The sequence below is a fragment of the Phoca vitulina genome, unplaced genomic scaffold (assembly GCF_004348235.1).
Source record: "Phoca vitulina isolate PV1807 unplaced genomic scaffold, GSC_HSeal_1.0 scaffold6, whole genome shotgun sequence".
In the NCBI taxonomy this organism is placed as follows: domain Eukaryota; kingdom Metazoa; phylum Chordata; class Mammalia; order Carnivora; family Phocidae; genus Phoca; species Phoca vitulina.
Window position 1 is genome coordinate 23,210,797 of NW_022589709.1, and position 21,341 is coordinate 23,232,137.

At 36.8% G+C, this 21,341-nt stretch overlaps 1 protein-coding gene across 2 annotated transcripts in view; it reads right to left on the reverse strand.

Annotated features, from left to right (window-relative positions):
• Positions 1 to 21,341, reverse strand: part of MAN2A1 (mannosidase alpha class 2A member 1) — a 165,189-nt gene that overhangs the window by 38,044 nt on the left and 105,804 nt on the right. For both annotated transcript variants that reach the window (XM_032403874.1, XM_032403875.1), the window contains exons 13-16: positions 7,504 to 7,669; positions 5,965 to 6,183; positions 5,082 to 5,204; positions 1,425 to 1,539 (exon numbers count right to left, since the gene is read on the reverse strand). In XM_032403874.1, coding sequence (XP_032259765.1) covers positions 1,425 to 1,539; positions 5,082 to 5,204; positions 5,965 to 6,183; positions 7,504 to 7,669 — 623 coding nt within the window. The remainder of the gene's footprint in view (positions 1 to 1,424; positions 1,540 to 5,081; positions 5,205 to 5,964; positions 6,184 to 7,503; positions 7,670 to 21,341) is intronic.

A 21,341-nucleotide genomic window follows, 5' to 3' on the forward strand; every position in this document is an offset into this window, starting at 1 on the left:
GCCTGCCCATATATTTTATCATTAGTTTTCAAACGCTTTATTATCTACTGGTATAAAGATTCAAGGAAACAATATTTCCTTTTCTAACTTTTTCAGCCTAGCTAACAGCAAAGAAAAATCTAAAGTGGCATTTTTATGAGGTCCTTTTCTAAGAGAGTTGATACCATGGTTAAGTGGTCTGGTTACTAGGATTAAATTTGTGGTTGGAAAAGTACTCCATTCTAAAAACAGTGAATTCGGGCGCCTGGGTGGCTCAGTTGGTTAAGCGACTGCCTTCGGCTCAGGTCATGATCCTGGAGTCCCGGGATCGAGTCCCGTATCGGGCTCCCTGCTCAGCAGGGAGTCTGCTTCTCCCTCTGACCCTCCCCCCTCTCATGTGTTCTCTCTCTCCTCTCATCCTCTCTCTCAAATAAATAAATAAAATCTTTAAAAAAATAAAAAAAATAAAAAATAAAAACAGTGAATTCAACACGAACCAACATAAATGTGCAACTCTGAGGGTGTCTGGGAGCCACGGCTCCATCCAAATCCTAAGGAAGGACAAGAACCACTGCCCATGGTTAAGTCCCTAAGAGGATTAAAAGCCTATTTACTGTCACTTGGTTAATAAAGATGCTGCTCATCAGTCCCGTCCTAAAAGCAATAAACAATCGCCCGATTTTATACTCTCCCAGGTAAAGACTTGTAAACAAAAAGAACTAGTAACGAACGTTTTTCTTAAAAGAAAGTTAAATTCCAGTAACACCTGCTATTGTAATACATTCCATATTTAAGGCAGGCCATACGTGGGGGGCGTGTGTGCATGTCAGAGACGGTCAATGATCTACTAACTGAAAGCCGTATTTGACAGAATTCCCATTTTGTAAAATTAAAACAACAACAAAAAACCCCACTGTTTTTAGATCTTAGAAATAAAGATTCCAATTAATGAACTCATGACCAAGACAAATATTATGAGAGGTAAGAGGAGATATATATAGGGAAAGAACATACATATGTAGAGTTAAATGTTTTACCATTTCTGATTATCAAAAGGCTAAGTATATTTTTAAACCACACAGTGAGTATAATGACAAGTTCAGGAAAGACTACCATAAATACCATGTTCAAAAACCAATTGCTCCATGAGAGGCGATGGACTCTGAGAAACAAACTGAGGGTTCTGGAGGGGAAGGGGGTGGGGGGATGGGTTAGCCTGGTGATGGGTATTAAAGAGGGCACGTGCTGCATGGAGCACTGGGTGTTATACGCAAACAATGAATCATGGAACACTACATCAAAAACTAGTGATGTAATGTATGGTGATTAACATAATAAAAAAAAACACACACAAAAAAACCAATTGCTAGTTTATTAAAAACGACACACAAAGAATTCCAGAACCAGTGTACATGTTTCACAGCTATGCTGCTTTGTTTTCTTACCTTGGATGTTGTACAGTCGGACTCTATGGGTAACATGTTCCAAAAAGCAAGTCACGTCTGAGTAAAACCTTCCACGCTGCACTCTGACAAAGGGCAGTGTTGTGTAAACATAAGGCTGAGGAGGAAATGACATTTTTAAGAAAAAATTTCAGCTTTTAACTTTTCCAAGGGATGTTTATTATCATTTCCCAAAAGGCAAATACATACCACCTGATATTTGCAATCTCAAGTGAAAACAAAACCTTACAAGGTATCAGAACAGGCGCATGCTATAAAGTGGAGTATAAGGTTTTTCATTAGACAAAAAGTGCTGAAAATAGAAAATAAAAATGTTTACAACTTGACTGGCCTAGATGATCTACAAACACTCCTCCCAGCTATAAAAATTTCTAATTAAAACCCTTCTATATTGTCCATGTGCTATTTATTAGAAATACCATTCATTCTACGGCAGTGACATTTTCCCAGGCAAACATTTATTATAACCGTGGCCCCCTAATGTTCAGGGGTCGGGGCAGGTGGCAAGGATGGCCACAGGGAGTCATCTAAGCAAACAGAAAGCAGGATTCAGAGAATTGCTTAATCACAGTTAGGTTTACTAGTCTATAAAACACACTGCCCTTTTACTAGAAAGAACTAGCTGAATATAAAGCAAATTTACAAACTTGAAAAAACTATGGCAACCACTGGTTTAAGGTTTCGTCATTTCGAATCTAGTGTCAAGAAAAAACAGGAACAGCACATAACTTCTGTGACATAGGAACACATTGAAAGCATTTATGAAGAATTATATTTTCTTTCTCTTTTTTTTTGAAGGAATTATATTTTCTTAAGCATTACAGGCTGCAGAAGCTCAACAATGGCATGACGAGCTAGGCTTGCATTGCGAACTACTTAAGTAGCATCAGATTTTCAGAACTTTGCAATTTTCTTCCAAATGTACCTCTCTGGTTCTAGAAAAAATATTCTGAAATTAATATAATGTATTAAGAGTTTACAAAGTTTTTGGACCTAATTTTACCATATAGCTAAAAAGTAAGGGTAGAAGATGAAAGCTGGCATGGGGATATCTGGGCTCCTACCTGTTTCTAATGCACCCACCTGCCTCCCTGATAGTCTTTTATTTTCTCTTTGTAAATATATGATAATTCTCTTGGTTTTTTTTATTTAATATTAGAGCTATTTAAAGATAGAATAATTTTAAATAAATTAGTCACAATTGTCCATGCATAATATTCCATAAGTATTGCTATTTTTCATTTTCTCTTTAGTATAAGAACAGTCAATCAAAACCAAATTCCTGGGTGCCTGGGTAGCTCAGTCGGTTAAGCGTCTGCCTTTGGCTGGGGTTATGATCCCAGGTTCCTGGAATCAAGCCCCACGTCGGTCTCCCTGCTGAGCAGGGAGCCTGCTTCTCCCTCTCCCTCCGCTGCTCCCCTTGCTTGTGCCCTCTCTCTGACTCTCTCTCTCAAATAAATAAATAAAAATCTTAAAAAAAAAATCCCCAAAACCCAAATTCTTGTCCAAGTGAGAACAGACTGATACAGCTTATACTTAGGATCCACTACCCTTCCTAGAATGGCTACTATGAGCTGTAGTTTACCTTTAATTCCTCACTGATTAAAAAAAATCAAAACAACAAAAAACTAGACTCCTTAGAACGGTCAATGCTATTCTTTAAAATCTATTATTTGGGGCGCCTGGGTGGCTCAGTCGTTAAGTGTCTGCCTTCGGCTCAGGTCATGGTCCTGGGGTCCTGGGATCGAGCCCCGCATCGGGCTCCCTGCTCCGGGGGAAGCCTGCTTCTCCCTCTCCCTCTCCCACCCCTGCTGCTTGTGTTCCTTCTCTCTCTGTCAAATAAATAAATAAAATCTTTAAAAAAATAAAATAAAATAAAATCTATTATTTGATTTTGGTTAACAGGTTTTTCGAAATTGAAGAACAAGAGTAACTTCTGCAGGAGACAGGTCTCTAGGCAACAAAATATGGAGAATATTTAACTTACCTTGAAGTAGAGAAAACCTATATAAGTAGAAAAGCAAAGGAAGATGCTCTAAAGAAAAAAATACAGAACTGACTCCACAAAAATTTAAAAAAAATACTGTAACAGCATAACATAATTAAATTAAATGACACACTGATGGAACATTTTGCAGTATATAGGAAAAAGGATTAATTTTTACCATATATAAAGAATCCGTAAGTCATACCAGTAGAAAAATGGTCAAAGAACTTATATAGGAAACTCACAAAAGATATAGGAGAGAGAAATAAATGTATGAAGTTTAGCTTCCCTAATAATCACAAAAACTTAACAGTAAAATATTTTTCACCCATTATTATAGGTAAAGCTTTTGATATGGCTGATTCTCAGTGCTTGGAGTGGTATATTAGAGAGCTACTCTCAAAAATGCTGGTGGGAGCGAATATTTACGCAGTCACTTTAGAGGACAGAGAAATAGTATGTATCAAGTCTTTTTTTTTTTTTAAAGGTTTTATTTATTTATTTGATAGAGAGAAACACAGCTAGAGAGGGAACACAAGCAGGAGAAGTGGGAGAGGGAGAAGCAGGCTCCCCGCAGAGCAGGGAGCCCGATGCGGGGCTCGACCCCAGGACCCGGGGATCATGACCTGAGCTGAAGGCAGACGCTTAAGGACTGAGCCACCCAGGTGCCCCAGTATGTATCAAGTCTTTAAAGGCCTCATCCACTGACACAAAATGACTCTTCTAGAAAGTTATTCTCAGGAAATAATCATCACTGCATAAAAAGAATGCTACAAAGAAAGCTTATCACAATGTTACAGTAGTGAAGTATTGGGAGAAAATCTACATATGCAACAATAGGAAATTCTTTTTTTTTTTTTTCACATATATATCCATTTTTGTGTGTGTGAGAACATTTAAGTTCTACTCTCTCAGCATATCATATAATACGGTGTTAACAACTACAGTCACCATGTTAGACATTGGACCCTCAGACCTTTAATCACAACAGTATATATTAAAAATGTGTTTTCGAAGAATATACCATTTGATTGTGAGCACTGTCACAATGAAAAAATATGTAAATGTAGGAAGACAAAACTTGAAAATGGGGGAGAAAGGGATATGCATAGTAAGACAATAAAAAATACATCAAAATGTTGGCAGTGGTTTGCATGGCCTTTGGAATAGTTGGTAAATTTTATTGTTTTCTTCAGTTTTCTGCATTTTCAAAAATGTGCCAAAATTTGTATATATTACACCTTTACAGTCAAGGGGAGGGAAAAATTTTTTTGTTTTTTAAAGTGCTGAAAGTTAAGGAGAAAAATGGCCCATTGGGCAATTTATTTTTCTCCTATGGCTAGATAATTTGTCTCTGTATATATGCTGTGCCACATAGAACACCACAACAGCACCTGAACCCTCCAACAAATCTGGCTTCTTTCCATGGAGAGCAACTGTTCATTGTAGCACCTTAATGAATTCCAACCCTGAAAAATTATTTGTTTACCTAACACTCACGACTACCAATTGCCAAGTGTCAATAAGGAAATATAATAGTGGAACCAACTCATCTATACCTAACAGATGACAAAATAATGAGATGAACTTATTTTTTTCTTCATTACTCTTTCAATAAATGCTTATTCACAGCTCAGTTCATTGGCACTTACCTTGGCTTCCCCATCAGGTAAGAAGAGGTAGGCACCACTTTTGTCCTTTTTACTGGTGGTTCCATACCATGAAAATTGCACTTTTACTTCATGATGTTTACTGTCTTCTTTATTTATCATTTCCTAAGGATAAAAACAATGTTTAAAAGCAACTTACTATATTAAGATTTTAATGATGTTGCATCTGGTTCCATGTATATGTTGATTAAAAAAAAAACACCAAAAAACCTCAAGACAGACAGAAAAATGCTAACATTCAGCCTCTAATGTTCACGATTCTTGGATGAACACCCAAAATCTTATATTTAAAAGTATACTTTTATAGCTAATACTTAGAATTTAAAACTTTCACAATAGAAACAAAAAGTCAGAACACACTTCATTAAGGAAGAAAGAGATACACAAATTAAGAGATGTGGACCAGTGCTTCTCAAACTTTCTGTACTGAAGAAGCAGGTTTATTTTTTTATTTCCAATATGCATGGACCAATATTTTTGTGAAGTACAATAAGAGTGAATTACTAGAAAAATTAAATTTAAAGTGATATACCAAATATACACTCAAATTTTTTATTATTAGATTCAGTAGGCATAAATTTATTGTCATTGTGCTTTCAGAGTTTCCAGAAACATTTTTCTCAAGCATTACAGCTTCTATACTTATCTTGTGGACCAGTAACAGTTCACGGAGCAGCACCACCCACACACCACCCTTGTTAGGAGCAAGTGGTCACAGTGGACCACATTTTTCAGATACATATAGCTCATCCATCCTTTCTCCCAGAGTATTTGCATCGACTTTCCCCGCTCTGCATACATAATCTGCACATATTATAATAAAAGTGATAAGCCTTCCATGAATTTGAAACTATTCAGAACATACCTCCAAAAGCCCAGATTGATCAAACCGAAGTTTAACAAAGGAGTTCTCTAGAGTTATATCTTCTTCAGTACTTTTTACATTCTTCATGTTGAAAATTCCTTTATCTTTTACGTTACCATTATGCAGGACATACTCAGCTAAATGTGGGTCTGAACTTGCTGATTCCAAAATTCTATACACTTTCAGTCCGAGTGGTGGCATCTGCACTAGGAAGGAGATCTTTAAAAGACAGAGGAGAGAATTTTTTTAAAGAGAAATGCAATCTACTGAAAGAAAAGCATTTATACATCTAGTAAGAACAACAACAAAAAAACTACCATATTTTAAAAAGAATTTAATACTCTAAAGATGTTTTGAGAATTTATGGGTAGAGTAACCACATTTCCGTTTATCCAGGGAATCTAATAACTTCAGGTTGGTAGGACTATCAAAGGCATGAATGCTTTCATTCCATATATGAAATTATACGAGCATCCTCAATTGTCCTATGGTACTCTTAATGGATGCTCAGAGGAGAAAATGCTTCATGAAGGTAGGAGCTTTAGGTGAACAACGATTTTTCCTAATTATCAGGGATCTTTTTATACTATGGTTTCAAGTACATTAAAAATAAAAGTGGTAAATGTAATACTATAAATATTAGGCATGTTAACAGTGGCCATCGAACGCCTGGGGTCCAGCAGACAATGCACAAAGCACAGAGGATGCACACACACTGTAAGTCGTGACCTCTGCCTTCTAGGAGCTATTCCTCCTTTTTCTAGTTAGGCTGTTTCCTGTAACATCTGACCAAAACTTCTATTATCTTCTCCTTTCTAACTAAAGGATTATGAATTTATGAAAGCAGCCAGCAATGGCTTTTAACAAGCAAAGTAATTCTCATTTAGAGTTCCTAGCTCATGGCTGCGTCTTCAGAAGTACAGTTTAACTTGCACTTGAGACTCCAAAAATCCAACTTTTCTAGTGATGTGGGGGTCCAGTTTAATATTACTTTAAGAAATTTTCTCCAAAAATGTCTATTACTTCAGGCCAGGCTTTCCACAGTTGTATCTCAGGTAAAAAGCACCTTCCTCTATTTTAGGAAGTCCTTCTTTTATGGTGTGTCATGTCACCTTTGCAATGAAACGCTGAAAGTACCTAAGTTATTTAGAAAAGGTGTTATTTATCTCACCTTCAGTGTGCATAACTGTTACTAAATTGAGTTAAACAAAAAATTTCAAAATTTCTTAGGTAATGATGACTTCATTACTTCAGGAAAAAGTTCCAATACTTACAAAGATATACAATATACATGCTAATAACATACTAATAATAACATGTGATATACACACTAACGAAGATACTAGTATTCTAGGAAACACAGGATCTCTTTTCCTTTAGTGTCATTTAACTGGTCAGTTAAATCCTCTGGTATCCACAACTTTAACCACTTCACATACACCAATGTGATGACCCGAGGGGGTATGGATACATACATAAACTACATACTGGCTATGCTTTTTTAATGGTGCCTCTTTAAGTTCTATGGCAAAAACGTACCTCATAGGCTGTCTGTGAAATAGTAGTTGCTGTATTCCAAACTGCACTCATCTGAATTTCCACAGGCTTTCCGGAAGCAGAAGACACTTGTGCTGTGGGGGAACTCACATAGACTGAGACCACTGAGATTCGGTCTTGTTCTGAAGGATTACACACCACAAGATACCTGCAAAAACAGCTGCTTCACTACTCGGGTCTTACAGTATTTCTACTTCTTTTACACTATGTGTAAGGACTCAGCTTGTAGACATAGAGTCAACACATGGAGAGGACTTATAAGGAACATTCTGGTAAAATTTTTGGAGAACACACAATTTCATCACAAATAACACACAGTACAAAGGGTAATGAAATAATGATTCACTTTCTAAGAATAAAATGTTATACAAATGGAAGACATTAATAGAACTATAATAAAGTTATTTCCATGGCCCAGAAAATGACCTATATAATACATGGTTTTATTAGCCTTTCTAAAATAATCAGCTTGATACAACTATTTCCTGATCCCTGCCTAAGCTCGCTGAGTAAGAAAACACATACATTGCCTATTTGTACTTTAGCCACAATCAATTTCAATTAAAATCCTGACATTCATTTTAGACCACTAAAAGACAACAAAAATGTATGGCTATCCATGCAGAATCACACATTTATTTTATATACATGGGGTCCTTATTCCCCAAGAGAGTTGGTTCTGGAAAAAAGATCATTTGAAGTAACTCCACTTAAAAAGGGGGTTAAAATTTTGTAACAAATAGTGCTAAAAAAGATTTGACTGGGCCTAGCTAGAAAAAGGACAACACACACTATTAAAATAAGTTTAGACAATTATTTAAAACTACATGCAATTCTTAGAATGAGCAAAAAATGAATGAACTGGAGTTTCTGGCAGACTTTTTCCAACAATATTTTATATTAGCACATTATGACACCCTTCACGCATTTAATTTTTATAGGATGGTTTTAAACATAACTACATTTGTAAAAAATATTCAAGGACTTCATCGTTTTTCCTAAAGTCCTCTTCTTAATTTCTTTGATATTCAAAGAATTCTTAGTTGGAGATCCTCACTGTTTCATGGCTTTGCCTGTGAGCAGAAGTGTTCTAGACCATCATATCACAGACTTCATGAAACAGTCTTTGAAAGATTTATGATTTTACTTTATGATCAATTTGAATCAGATTATCTTCAAATAAATCAAAAGATATTTCAAAGAGGATGTTTGAATAATATAACTCACTGATTCATTAGTGAATATTTTCTTGATTGAAATATTTTGGTTTCCTATACATAATTTTGTAACTGCAGGACCACAGAACTGAATAGTCAAATAGCAACCCCATCTCCCCCTCACCCATAGCAGCTACATCAAAGATGGCAGACACCAGCTAGTACTGTGTATTTAGTGCATTATAAAGCGTAGTCATGCTCTTTTATTCTACGTGTGCTCTGTGTATTTCAATTGCATTGCAAATTGCATAAGAAGTAAAAATAATACCTGCAGTGGTCAAAACTAAAGTGAAGGACAACAGGAAAACACAAAAGAAAAGAAAGAGCATGTAGCATAAAATCTATAAAATGTTTGACTTATAAAGGGTTTATCGGGAGAAGCTCTTATGATATGAAATAGTATTCTGAGATACCAAAAGCGACAACACAGCAATAAAAATGTCTCTAATTCCTAATGGCTTATAGTATGCATCAGGATCACACAACCTAGCTTACACCACTTATGTTCACCGAGATTCCACAGACGTGCGAGAGAAGAGTGGCTGAAGCTGTGTAGTCAAAAACGTATTTACAAAGGACACTGAAGTCTTGACATACTGGGTAAAACCCTATTTTATCCACAGAAGCAATCCTAAAGGATAGTGAGGGCAATGCTTAACAGACTTACCTGAGGGATCTGCCAACCTACTGGTGCCCTCCTACTGCCCTCTACCAGAGCTTACGTGTCACCTGACTTGTCCCATCACAAACACACCTGGAGAATCACAACTGCCAGGATTCATTGTTACCAGCAAGACAATACTATATTCCTAATGTGCAACGTGGGGAAGAAAAACAGTTGAGGATCACCTATCCTCAGCACCAAAGATGTTTAAGCCAGCATCCCAGAAATGAGTGATTTACTGCTTAACCCCATGTTCCCAGAGGCTTAGAGATAATATGGTCTGAAGACTCGGGCCAGTATCCTGATTCTGCAGAAGCCCTGAGGCACACCCAGGTACTGAGCCTAGAATTCCTACCGGCAGGTTCGTTAGATGCTCTACTACACAGGTCTGGTCATAAGGGCTCTGATAATAAAATGTAACATGTGCCCAAGCAATAAATTAGGTAATAAGCATCCAGAACACGGATTCCTTCCCATGTCCCATAGGGGGAAAAGATTCACATTTAAAGCAAATAATAATTTTAACCATACATTTAGTTTTATATAATATTAAATCACTTTTTATAATAAGCTGTGAACTAGGTTCTGTTTTGTTTCATTTTAGTAGCTAATTAGTATGTGACCATAATGATGTTTCTACTGTACTGTACTGAATGATTATATAATTATCATGCCAGGAATCTATTCAAAAATGGAATGTGTAGAGTATATAATGAGTATAATGCTGCACTAAGAAAATCATTTTTTTAACATAATTAGAGATTCACACCATGTTCTTCAAGCGCACCACAGCATAAATTTACCTGACATACACACAACTCTCATCTACATACATTTTAAGGAGAGTACAGAGAAAGGAGAATCACATATGAAATATTTTCCTTTGGAAATAAGTACACAATCAAAAATTAACTAAATGTTCATTTTTATTATGTTTGGTAGTCAAATATTTGTTATACTGCCAACATCCCTAAACAGGAGTCCATTTAAACCCATCAGCTGTGAATGAAACCAACAGGTTTCAATATCCTAAATATCAAACTCAGTTACTGAAAATTAATAATATCTGATTCACACTAAAGAAGAGGAGAGTAATACTTATATCCTAAAAATGGGGACAGGTAATTTCTATTTTATCTTTTAAGTAACTGTAAAGGAAGCTCCGAACTTTTTCCCCCTCGATTTTCTCCACATTTACATTAGCTTCCTCCTGTCATCTATCACCAGGTCACACCCAGCCTTCTCGTTCTCATTACGACACTAGCCCCCTTAACCTGGGGTTACAGCAATGATCTCAATTCTCTGTGTACAAGGAACAACCCTCACCTCACAGAGGCAAAGCATTCATATGCTTCCTGCCCATTAAATTAGATGACAGACTATGATCTACTCTGAGAGAAAAATGAAAGGACATCTACATGCTTTGTGTCAAATTGGGAATCATTTTATGGAAGAACTAGAATTCCATCGTAAATGTGGTTCTGTCCTTGAAGACTCTATCGAGGATGAGTATATTTAGAATTCCTTCATCCCTTTTGTAGAAATGATTCATGCCATGTTAAAAAAGATGACTGTGGCACTCTCTCTTTAAGGCAAATCTAATTCGTGCCAACTCTAAACAAGAGTCTAGGAGCACATGGACCTCCTTCTAGGACTGGATGAAGGGCAGAGTGGAAGGAGTATGCCTCATGGTCAGAGTGACCTTGGAGTTCTCACTTAGCATGCTTCCTGTCTGTGCGGCCCAGCCCTTGGGCCTGTACAGGCAACTTATAAGGTACAGCCTTTCATCTTTCCCACTGAACAGGTAGGAAACTGACGTTAGGTATGCAGGTAAGACTCGCCCAGCAAAAAGTGCCACAATAAGGCTTTGAACTTGACCTTACCCCCTTGGCCATCTTCTTAATCATTTTACTCACAGGTCAAGCTCATTAAGTACCTTTTTGACAACTGGGCTTTCCTGTAGAAATTTCCTTAGTTCCAAATTCATATGTAGAGAATTTTCTTTCCTCACTGATGCCAAAGATCCCCATGGAGCCTCTTTCTTTGGGAAGTTCAGGATTCACAGAAAGCTATTTGCATTTCAATATATTATATTTGTAAAAGAAAATTTATAAACTGGAACACTGGAACAGAAAAAATCTTGCAATATATACTAAGGAGCTCATCTTATGACCTCACGACATGAGGTAAGCAAAACACTATTCAAGGAAAACATTTAAAAAGCATTACATATATTTAAGACTGTGTAAGGGAGATAAAAATGAGAAGTATCTGCAAGTCCCCTTTAAGTGCAGTTTAAAATCAAGTAAGCAAACACCAGGTCATATGAAAAATCATTGTAACTTCATGTGCCTAGTGTAGTACCTGACACAGAATAACATTCAACAAATAGTTGATAAATGAGTAATGCACAAAAATCCCACTAGGAGAATGTATCATTTATAAATACGCCTACTGGCATGGGGCTTTATAATTTTATCAGATCATTTTCATTTTGATAATTTTAATTCCACAAAAAAATGCTTTTAAGGTCGACAAGCTATATAATTAACCCCTTTTCAAAGACAGGAGAAATGACAGATCCAAGATCACAGAGAAAGTTAAGAATAAAGCAGACTAGAGCTCAGTGTGTCTGATTCTTAATCAATGACAGCATAGTAAAAAAATTCATTTCAAATAAGAATATATTCATCTTCCCTAAGTAGCCTCATCAGTGGAGCATAATCTAAAGAAAAGTAGTAAACTTAGAGAATTTTCTGAATGTGGAAATACATAGATTTATATGTTTATAAAAATTTCAATTTCTAGACTTGAAGTCTTTCTGATACAGTCCACCTAGTTTTCTCTATTTAAAACATAATGCTTACAATGTTAGTCACTAAGGGGAAAAGAATCAAGATATTAAAAACAAAAAGCCATTTTGACACGACAGGTCTCAAAAATCACAGAGTTCTGTGATTCCTGGGTTCTGGAATCAAACAAATTCAAGCAGAAAACCCCACAACGGGCCTTAGAATTTGAGAGGCTTTGGGCAATGTATTTCATTTCTCCAAGCCTTAATATCCTCATCTATAAAATCAGGAGATAAGACTCTTATTAGAGTTAAATGATAAAATGTTTGGAAAATCACATAGCTCAGACCTGACACAAAGTAGAATCCCAAGAGCAATTAAATCTCTCCTTTTCCTTACAAAATCCTCCTGGCGTCCTGACCAGGGACTCTGGTACATGAATCACACTGGATGGTGGAGTGAATGTTTTAATTAACCCAGGTCACTGAGCTGCCTTAAATGCTTTTCTGTGTAAGGCATATAAAAATCTAAATGACAGAAATTAACTAAACTACGTATGTGATAACAAAGATTCCTTGAAACAAGAGTTCAGATAACATGGGAGGGGGGAAATAAATGCACAGGTGCATATAATACACACATGTACAAAGTAATCACATGGTGTATGAATAATTTAAAAAGAATAAAAGGACAGAGAGAAGGATACCTCCTGTTATGTGTAGTTACAAACTTATGAATGTGATTACATAGTCCCTGCCGTGGAAGCACCTATAATCTAGAAGAGAGAGACAGAAACTGTTAAGTTCAATACAATAGGATAGGTAATAAGACAAAGGTACGCACAGAGCATCTTGTGACGCACACAAAAAGGTGGCAGGATGATTAAGAATCAGGAGAGTATTCAAAATAGGAAATTAATTTTACACAAAATGACTATATATATGACAAAACTTTATTGGGAGACATAAAAATGAATAAACGGAGAGACATACTTGCCTAGGAGAGAAAAATAAAAGACTGCCAAAAAACCCCAACTATCCCAAAATTAATTCATGAATCTTACGCAATGCTAATCAAAATCTCACTGAAATCCTTTTGTTGGGAGAAAGAGCAAAAAACAATTCTATATCTATAATAATAGACAGGCAAGACAAATGGTTAAACAGACACATTAAAACAATATGCCAACATTGATTCTAGATTAAAAAAATGTAGAAACATAAAAAATGATACAAGATTAGTAGAAAAAGATAAATATGTCCTCTGTGGCACAAAGGGTCTCTCTAACCATAACGGTACAAAAATAGCGAAGTGAAAGGCTAGCAGAATTGGTAACAAAAGCTTAAGCATTTTCTACCTTAAAAATAAGGTTAAAGAATCCAAAAAGAAAATCAAATTGGGGAATTTGTAAAGCGCTCTTAGAAATCAACAGAAACATAAACGCCCAAGTAGAGAAAGTGAACCTTTTTCAACTGTCAGACTGAAGTTGAAAAATCAGGGCTGATTCAGCTTCTAGGAGACACGGCTCTCGGAGAGACGGAGGAGCTGACAGGCAAGAGCTCCACTTCTACCGGCCAACTAGAAAACCCAGAGAGATGCGGTAATCGTCTGCAGGCAACAGAGAACACTGCCAAGGGGTGCAAAGAACTTCAGAGACATGAGCTTTCTTCTTTAGCCATCTTACCCTGGGGCATGCCAATTCTCAGCCTGAGAATGGCTGAGTTCCATGCAAAGCCTAGAGGAGGGTCACTGTGGGAGCAGAGTGGCTGAAAAGCATTTGGTGAGGACTCAGGACGCTTCAAGTATACATGTAGCTTTCTCAACAGTACACATGGCAAATACTGGGCCGCTGTACAGAAAGCGAAGCTTAAACCCTCAACAGAAAGCTGATGAAAAGTAGAGCAGAGACATCTCATGATATTTTATGTAAAGATTGATTTATTTATTTGAAAGAGAGAGAGAGAGAGTGGGCAGGAAGGGGCAGAAGGAGAGGGAGAGAGAATCTCAAGCAGACTCCCCTCTGAGGGCAGAGGCCAACGTGGCACTCCATCCCTGAGATCATGACCTGAGCCGAAACCAAGAGTCAGACACTCAACCGACTGAGCCACACACGTGCCCCCTCATGACATTTCAGAACCTACCAGGGAGTAGGGCCCACAGAATATACAAGACTATTAGCTGAAAACTTGGAGAGCTAGATGAACAAGACATGAATTAGCCTCAGTTTAGTACAGTGCTTGATTAGAGGAAGACTGAACGCTTTCCAGAAGAAAATATTTTCTGGAGACTACATAAATTTCATACACAATGTCTACCACTTAATACAAAATTTCAAGACATCCCAAAAGACAGAGCCTCATAATTAAACACCAAGGAGAAAAAGACAAAAGAATGAGAACTACACATGCTCCAGATACTGGAGTTTAACTGATAAAACTTTTCGTAAGTAGGTGAAAGGATGAAGAGTTTCACCACAGAAACTTAATACATTAAAATTAAACAGAATGAAATTCTCTAAGGAGAAATATTTGAAACTAAGAATTCTGCAGATATATTTAACAACAGAGTACATTCAGCAGAAGAGAAGTTAAACTATTAACAGGGTACTTCCTCTAGATTCTGGTATTATGAGTGAATATTCTGCAACTACTTTTTAATACTTCTGGATGTAAAACCCTCTTCTACAAAAAGTACGTATTTTTAAAGTAATCAGAAAAATATGACGACAACAACAAAAACAAGCAACTTTTTAAAAAGTAGGGCAGGGAGGGATAGCCAGGTAAAGGAAAATAGGGAAATATGCTCTAGGTAGTGTGACTATCAGAATAAAAGCACAGATACAAGAAAAAGGATGTTATTTTCAGGACATACAAGCCATCCAATACCACTAAAATCTACACAGTAAAGTGAACCTCTAAAGCGCCAATATATGAGCTAGAAAGGGAGCTAAATCTCAAGTCATAGTGAGGAATGGGTGTCTTTAAATCATTATAAGGAGCACAGACCCTATTATATAAGTTACAGGGAGTGACTGGAAGGTTTAACATGGTCAGATTCATTTTGAATAGGTATTTCCAGTTGCTAGGTAGAGGAAGAATTTAAGGAGTCAGGATTAAAAGCAGAAGACCAACCAAGTAGCTATAATAACCCAGGCAGGAAAGGTGAAGACCTAAGTTACAGGAGTGGTAGAAATACAAAAAGAGGGACAAATCTGAGAAACAGGCAGGATATCTTATCAGTAGGATTTTTTGGATTCCTTGGAGAAGGCCGAGTAAAACGAGAAGAAAAAAAAAATCTACAGCTCCTGGTTTCCAGTTAGGGGGGGATAGACATGATAGTAGTGCCAATAACCAGGATCGAACACCTAAGGATGGGTAGTGGGAGGAAGTTTTAAGATGAAGGTGATAAATTCAGGTTTAGACTTCTTGAATTTGAGGTGCCTGAGGAACACCTACACAGATTTATCCTGATGCTTTTTAATTAATTATCCCAAATTCAGGAGCTACTTATCCACTGGAAATAGAAAAATCAGGTTTCAAGGTATGGTAGACAGAATACTTTACCATTCCCCCCTCCCCCAAGATGTCCACATCCTAATCCCCAGAGCCTATGAGTAACTTATATGGCAAAAGACTTTGCAGATGCAATTAAATTAAAGATTTTGGGATGGTGAGATTTCCTAGATTATCCAGTTGAGTCCAATATAATCACAGGGGTCCTTATAAGAGAGATATAGGAAGGTCCAACTGAGAAGAAGGCCACATGACAACAGAAGCAAGAGGCTGGAATATGTGGGAAGGGGCCCCAGGCCAGGGAATGCAGGTGGCCTCTAGAAGATGAAGAAGGCAAAGAAACAGACTCTCCCTTCAGAGCCTCCAGAAGGAACCAGCCCTGCCAACCCGTTAGGCCTGTGAAGCTGACTTCGGACTTCTGATCGCCAACATTGTAAAACAATAAATGTGTGCTTTTTTAAGAGACTAAGTTTGTGCTAATTTGTTACAGCAGCAGGAGGAGACTAACACATCAGGTTATACTATTCCTCTTGAAAATGAGGGCTAAGCTGTGGTTTTGTAGCACAAAGACTTTTTACCACCAAATGCATACAAGAAAATCTTGAGGGCTGGGTGGGGAGGGGCAAAGATCAATGAGAAAAACTTGGGGTCCTTGGACCTGGGCCCAGGCAAAGACTGAAATGAAGTGTATCCAGCTGTCTGACCCTCCCTCCCAGGGAGGATGCCTTCCCACTTCCTCATCCACGGACCACCAGGCCTGATGTGCCCCAACCCCACTGTCTCAGCGCAGGTGCTCACAGCAAACACTACGAAGAAAACAACGAAAACCCTGAACCTGTACTTTGTGAAAAGAAAATGACTGACAGTCCCTTACAGTGACTAAGGTGGTTATTCCTAGCCTTTTAAAATTCTGTTTATTTTCTAATCTTTGACTACCTCACACAGACTGCATTCCCTGGAGAAATGCACACATGCACAAGATTTTTCATATACGTTCCAAGGCCTCCCAGTTTAAAAACCTTTCTATTTTTATAAAAGAGGCCTTCTTAACTAGGCAAATATTTAACTGTTTCCCCATTAAAGTTTCTCCAGAAACTGTATAATAACAGTCTTGCTTCTCTTCAATTACCAGACAATGGAATTTATGTTTGTAAGGGGAAAAATAAAAAATGATGTTTTCTGAAAGCTTCCAGTTGATTAAGTAGCAAATACGGTCTCATCTAAGAGGCAAAAAAATTGAACAGTAAGGAACAGAACACTCTTTTTCTCTACAATGAAAATTAGGATTATATTTGAATACAAGTAGGGGATAAATGTTAGCTGATCTTCCTAACACATTATTTCACCATTTTTTTCCTATAGTTAATTTCTTAAATTAACTATAGGAAATATATTTCTTAAAATTTATGGGACAAAAATATTATGAATCTATCATCCTATGAACAGTCATTTCTGCAAGGACAAGATTCAAAAGCAAAGTGCACAAATGCACTGCATATGTGCTCCAATCCAAATGTGAAGCTGCCCTTCATGAAACGGTATGATAACGGGACCTAAAATTGCTATTGTCAACTAAGTATTTAATTTCTGAGAATACCTTCTATCTCAAATCCAAGGATTCCACAAAATATTTCTAATCCAAGTTCTTGGTTTAGATGAAAAGTATGTGATTGTTAAGTAAGTATTCTAGAAAGCTGTCTGTTAGAAAATATTACTTTGAGTAGAGAATTGTGCTTGTTTATAATATTAATAGACAATGCAGTAATTCATAAATAGCACTTTACCATAAAGAAATAATTTTGCTATTTTTAACTCAGAGTAAATTTGACTCAGCAGGTGGTATAGAGTTTTTCAGCCAAAATGGTGATAACAACAACAATACCGACTACACCAGCAGCTGCACTTAATTTGCCTTTAGAACACTGCCTAGCATTCAGGATGTACTTCACTTGAATTAACTCCATTCAGTTTCACAACTAACTTGTGACATCCTGAATCATACCTATTTACAGATGTGTAGAGTGGTTCAGTGTCCTGCTCACGGACACAGAGCCACTTAAGTGAGAGAGCCAGGATTTAAATTCAAGCAGTCAGGCTCCAAGGAACCGAACCTTGCAGGTAAGGAGGGTGGTCCTATTTTCCTCCAGTGTATGCGCTAGAAGTAGATGTGCCGTCCGCAGCACTCAGAGTCCCATCAGAGTCCCCACGTCCCCAAGGCTCTCGGTCTGCTGCTTCATCAGAGTGCTCTGTATTTACCCCATAAAGAGCCTTCACTCGGAAACCTTCTAATCACCTCCAATGGCAGGACTGCGGTTTAAGGGAGCTTCTTTGAGATGAAATCGAGGCTACCTTCCTGAGCTGCTATAATGACAACACAAGCTGTTCTTTCAGTAAGTTCTAACTTTTTATAAGAGGTGGTAGGAAGGGAATTGCTACAGTAAGTCTCCATTTTGCAACTGTGGTGTTATTCTGGAAAATAGTTTCCTATGTCCCAGTTATTGGAGAAGCTGGCTTAATTTCCACAGCTGAGTTTTCTACGTAAAAATTTCCTTTCGTAGTGTTTATCCAAATGAATGCTTTATATACGATTTATGTGTTAACAGACAAGAAAACCACTGTTAGCTAGATGCAACTCTAGTTATCACCTACATCGGATCCTTCTCTCCCAGCACGTGTAGCAAATGGAATTAGGTTTCAAAAAAATTGACGCTAGTTAGTGCCAGAGGTGGGACTAGAATGAGCCCCTGACTCTCAGTCCAGAGCTCCTTTCACAATACTGTGCTCTTTTTAGGCACCTGACCATGAAATCTGCCCAAAGCTCAATGGTATGGAAACGAAATAGTATATAAATGTTTCAATGGTATGGAAACGAAATAGTATATAAATGTTATCAGAATTTATTGCTGCAAATACTCGTTATAGCTACAACTCAATATTATAAGGCGTTAACTGTCAAAAGTACAACTACATATTTCAGGAATGGGGAAAGCATTTCTAAAAGAGAAAATATAACCAAAGTAGAATCCACATGCAATTTTACAACTTTTATAAATAAAACAGGCCTGAAAAACCTTACATCTATTTTAAGGGCATAAGAGAAAATAGCAATAAGAAGGATAAATACTCCTTTCCAACTATTCTAAGACCTTTGGTACTAAAGCAATAATAAGAAACAGATACAAAAGCTGTACATAATTTGGCTGACCCTAAGAGTCTTGTCACCAATTAAGTTGCTTTCACTATGAGAGAGTTTTGCCTAAAACAAAAATACCATCTGTTTTACCTAAAACATTAAGATGTTCTATTTTCTTGTCAATTCAGAAATCACATCTGTAGCCATTTTCTGAAAAGACAGCAGAAGGCATTATATTTATGGGTGACTGCATAAGGAATGATGTTCAATCAAAATGTAATTTTCATCTACTGGGAGAAAATTTCATTTCTCCAATAACTATAACGCTGTAACTTTGGAGGAACACGTAGTACATAAACAGGCTGATTTTCATGAATAAAAAGACCTTAAAAGTTAATGCAGTAAAATAAAGTTGTTTTGTTACTAAAGACAGACACGGCAAATATGTTTGTATTCCCTTTGTAGATCTTTGTCAACAACAGAAATCTATCCTGTGTAAGGTTTTTCAGGTGAAAAGGAAAAAAAAAAAACAACTTTATATTGGTGCTATGTCTCTCCATGCAAGTGAGCCATCATATAAGAGGTAAAATGATGAAAACAACAAAACACAAACCACTTTCTATTTTCAAAACACTTTTAGACACAATATTGGTCCTGGGAAAGACATTCTACTCTACAATCCAATGAACCGACTGAAGAAGATAAAAAACACTAGAGAAAACATCACTTACAGTGAAGGCAAACACAACGTCACAAGGGATAAAGAACACGATTCGAAGAAAAACACACAAGCCATCCAACTACCTATAATACTCTGAGTATATTTTAAGCACCTACAAAAAAACCCTAAAACCCAGGTATGTTTTACTTTGAAAAGTAGCCTAATTTCACATACAATATTCTTGCCTAAAATAAAATAAAATAATAAAATAATGCTGCTCTCCAAATAAGGATGAAATAAATAAGTCCAAAGGCTCTATTTAAAATTTTTCTTTTACCACAAAGTTGTGAAGTGTTCTGAAGTCCAAGATGGGCTTGAAGCCCTTCCTGACTTTTTCAGGATCGGGATACCTTCACTAAAATCCTTTTCCTTGTTCCTCTTGTAGTGCACGCTTTATTAATCTGCATTTAGAAGGAAAAAAAATCTGGTTCAGAAGAATAGAAGACTTTGAAATACGCCGTATCACTTCAGTCTATGCTGTGAACTGCTTTGAGTTAATTAGCTCTGTCTCAGCAATTTCAGAAGACATGATGGACACAGGGAGGAAAGAAGAGCGAGAACAGAGGACTGAGTGTGCAAGAAACCAGAAAACAAAACAGAACAAAACAGCTAAGGACTCATTTAAACATCACTTCCCCCCTGCCCAACCCTAATACAAATCACTTTTAAAAATGACTCGTAGTCCAGATATTTACTTTATCTCTTTCATGGTGCATTACGCAGTTCCAACTAACAGGGGGAAAACCTTTGGCACTACAGCAATAACAGAAGAGAATCATTCAAGATTTGTATTACCTGGCAGATACACCAAAACTAATGTCAGCTTTTCTTTGCCACTATCTCATCTCCTTTCCCAAGTTTTTCTTAGGTTCTACCAAGTTATGCATTTCCAAATATCACAACTGGAAATGATTATAATCCTTCCCAGATTACAGTTGGTAGTCCCCATGCTAACTCTGCCTTCACAGTGTAACAAAATATCTCATCATAATCCAACACACAGAGGGCACACATTTTTCCTCTCCATCTTCTGCACTCTCCCAATTATGATCCTTGATGAGGTAATTGCAAGATGTTGGAAGCAACAAACAAAATCGCTTTGATTTCATTAGACAAACCACACAACTAAAACACCTTGTATAAACTTAATTCACTGTATAATAATCTGACAACAAACTAGAACCACACAGCTAGTTAAGAAAGTTTGATTTAAAGTATAAACAATAAAAAGGCAATTAAAACACAGACTAACCAGGCAACTTAGCAAGTGTTCACTGAACACATAACTACTTTGCCATTGCTTTTCAAGAAATAAAACTTAAAACTATCATTTTAAATGCAGTCTGTTCAGCCACTTCCACAGATAAAATCTAAAGCTAATAAAATCTAAAATAATTTTGTACCTAGGAACAAAATCACAGTAGACTAATTATAAGGGCCTGGGAAGGAAGATTCGTTTCAAGTTCACATAAAATTGATGAAAAGAATGATTTAAGATATCATGCCCTGAAAGCACTAAGGAGACAAACTCTGACCACGTTGTAAATCTTTCAGAAATCAGTATGTGAGAATGATGGTAGCCTACTGATAAATATTTTTTTCAAACTTCTAAGTGACAGTAAAAATGTATATATAATTAATATACAGTTATATTATTTAAAGCTGCCTATCATAAACTTTAAACTGCCTAACACAAAACTATAAAAAGTATTTTTTCAGGAGGTGCAAGAAAGGAATAAGAATTTCTTTTTTAATTCTGATAACGAGGAAGCCTAATGAAT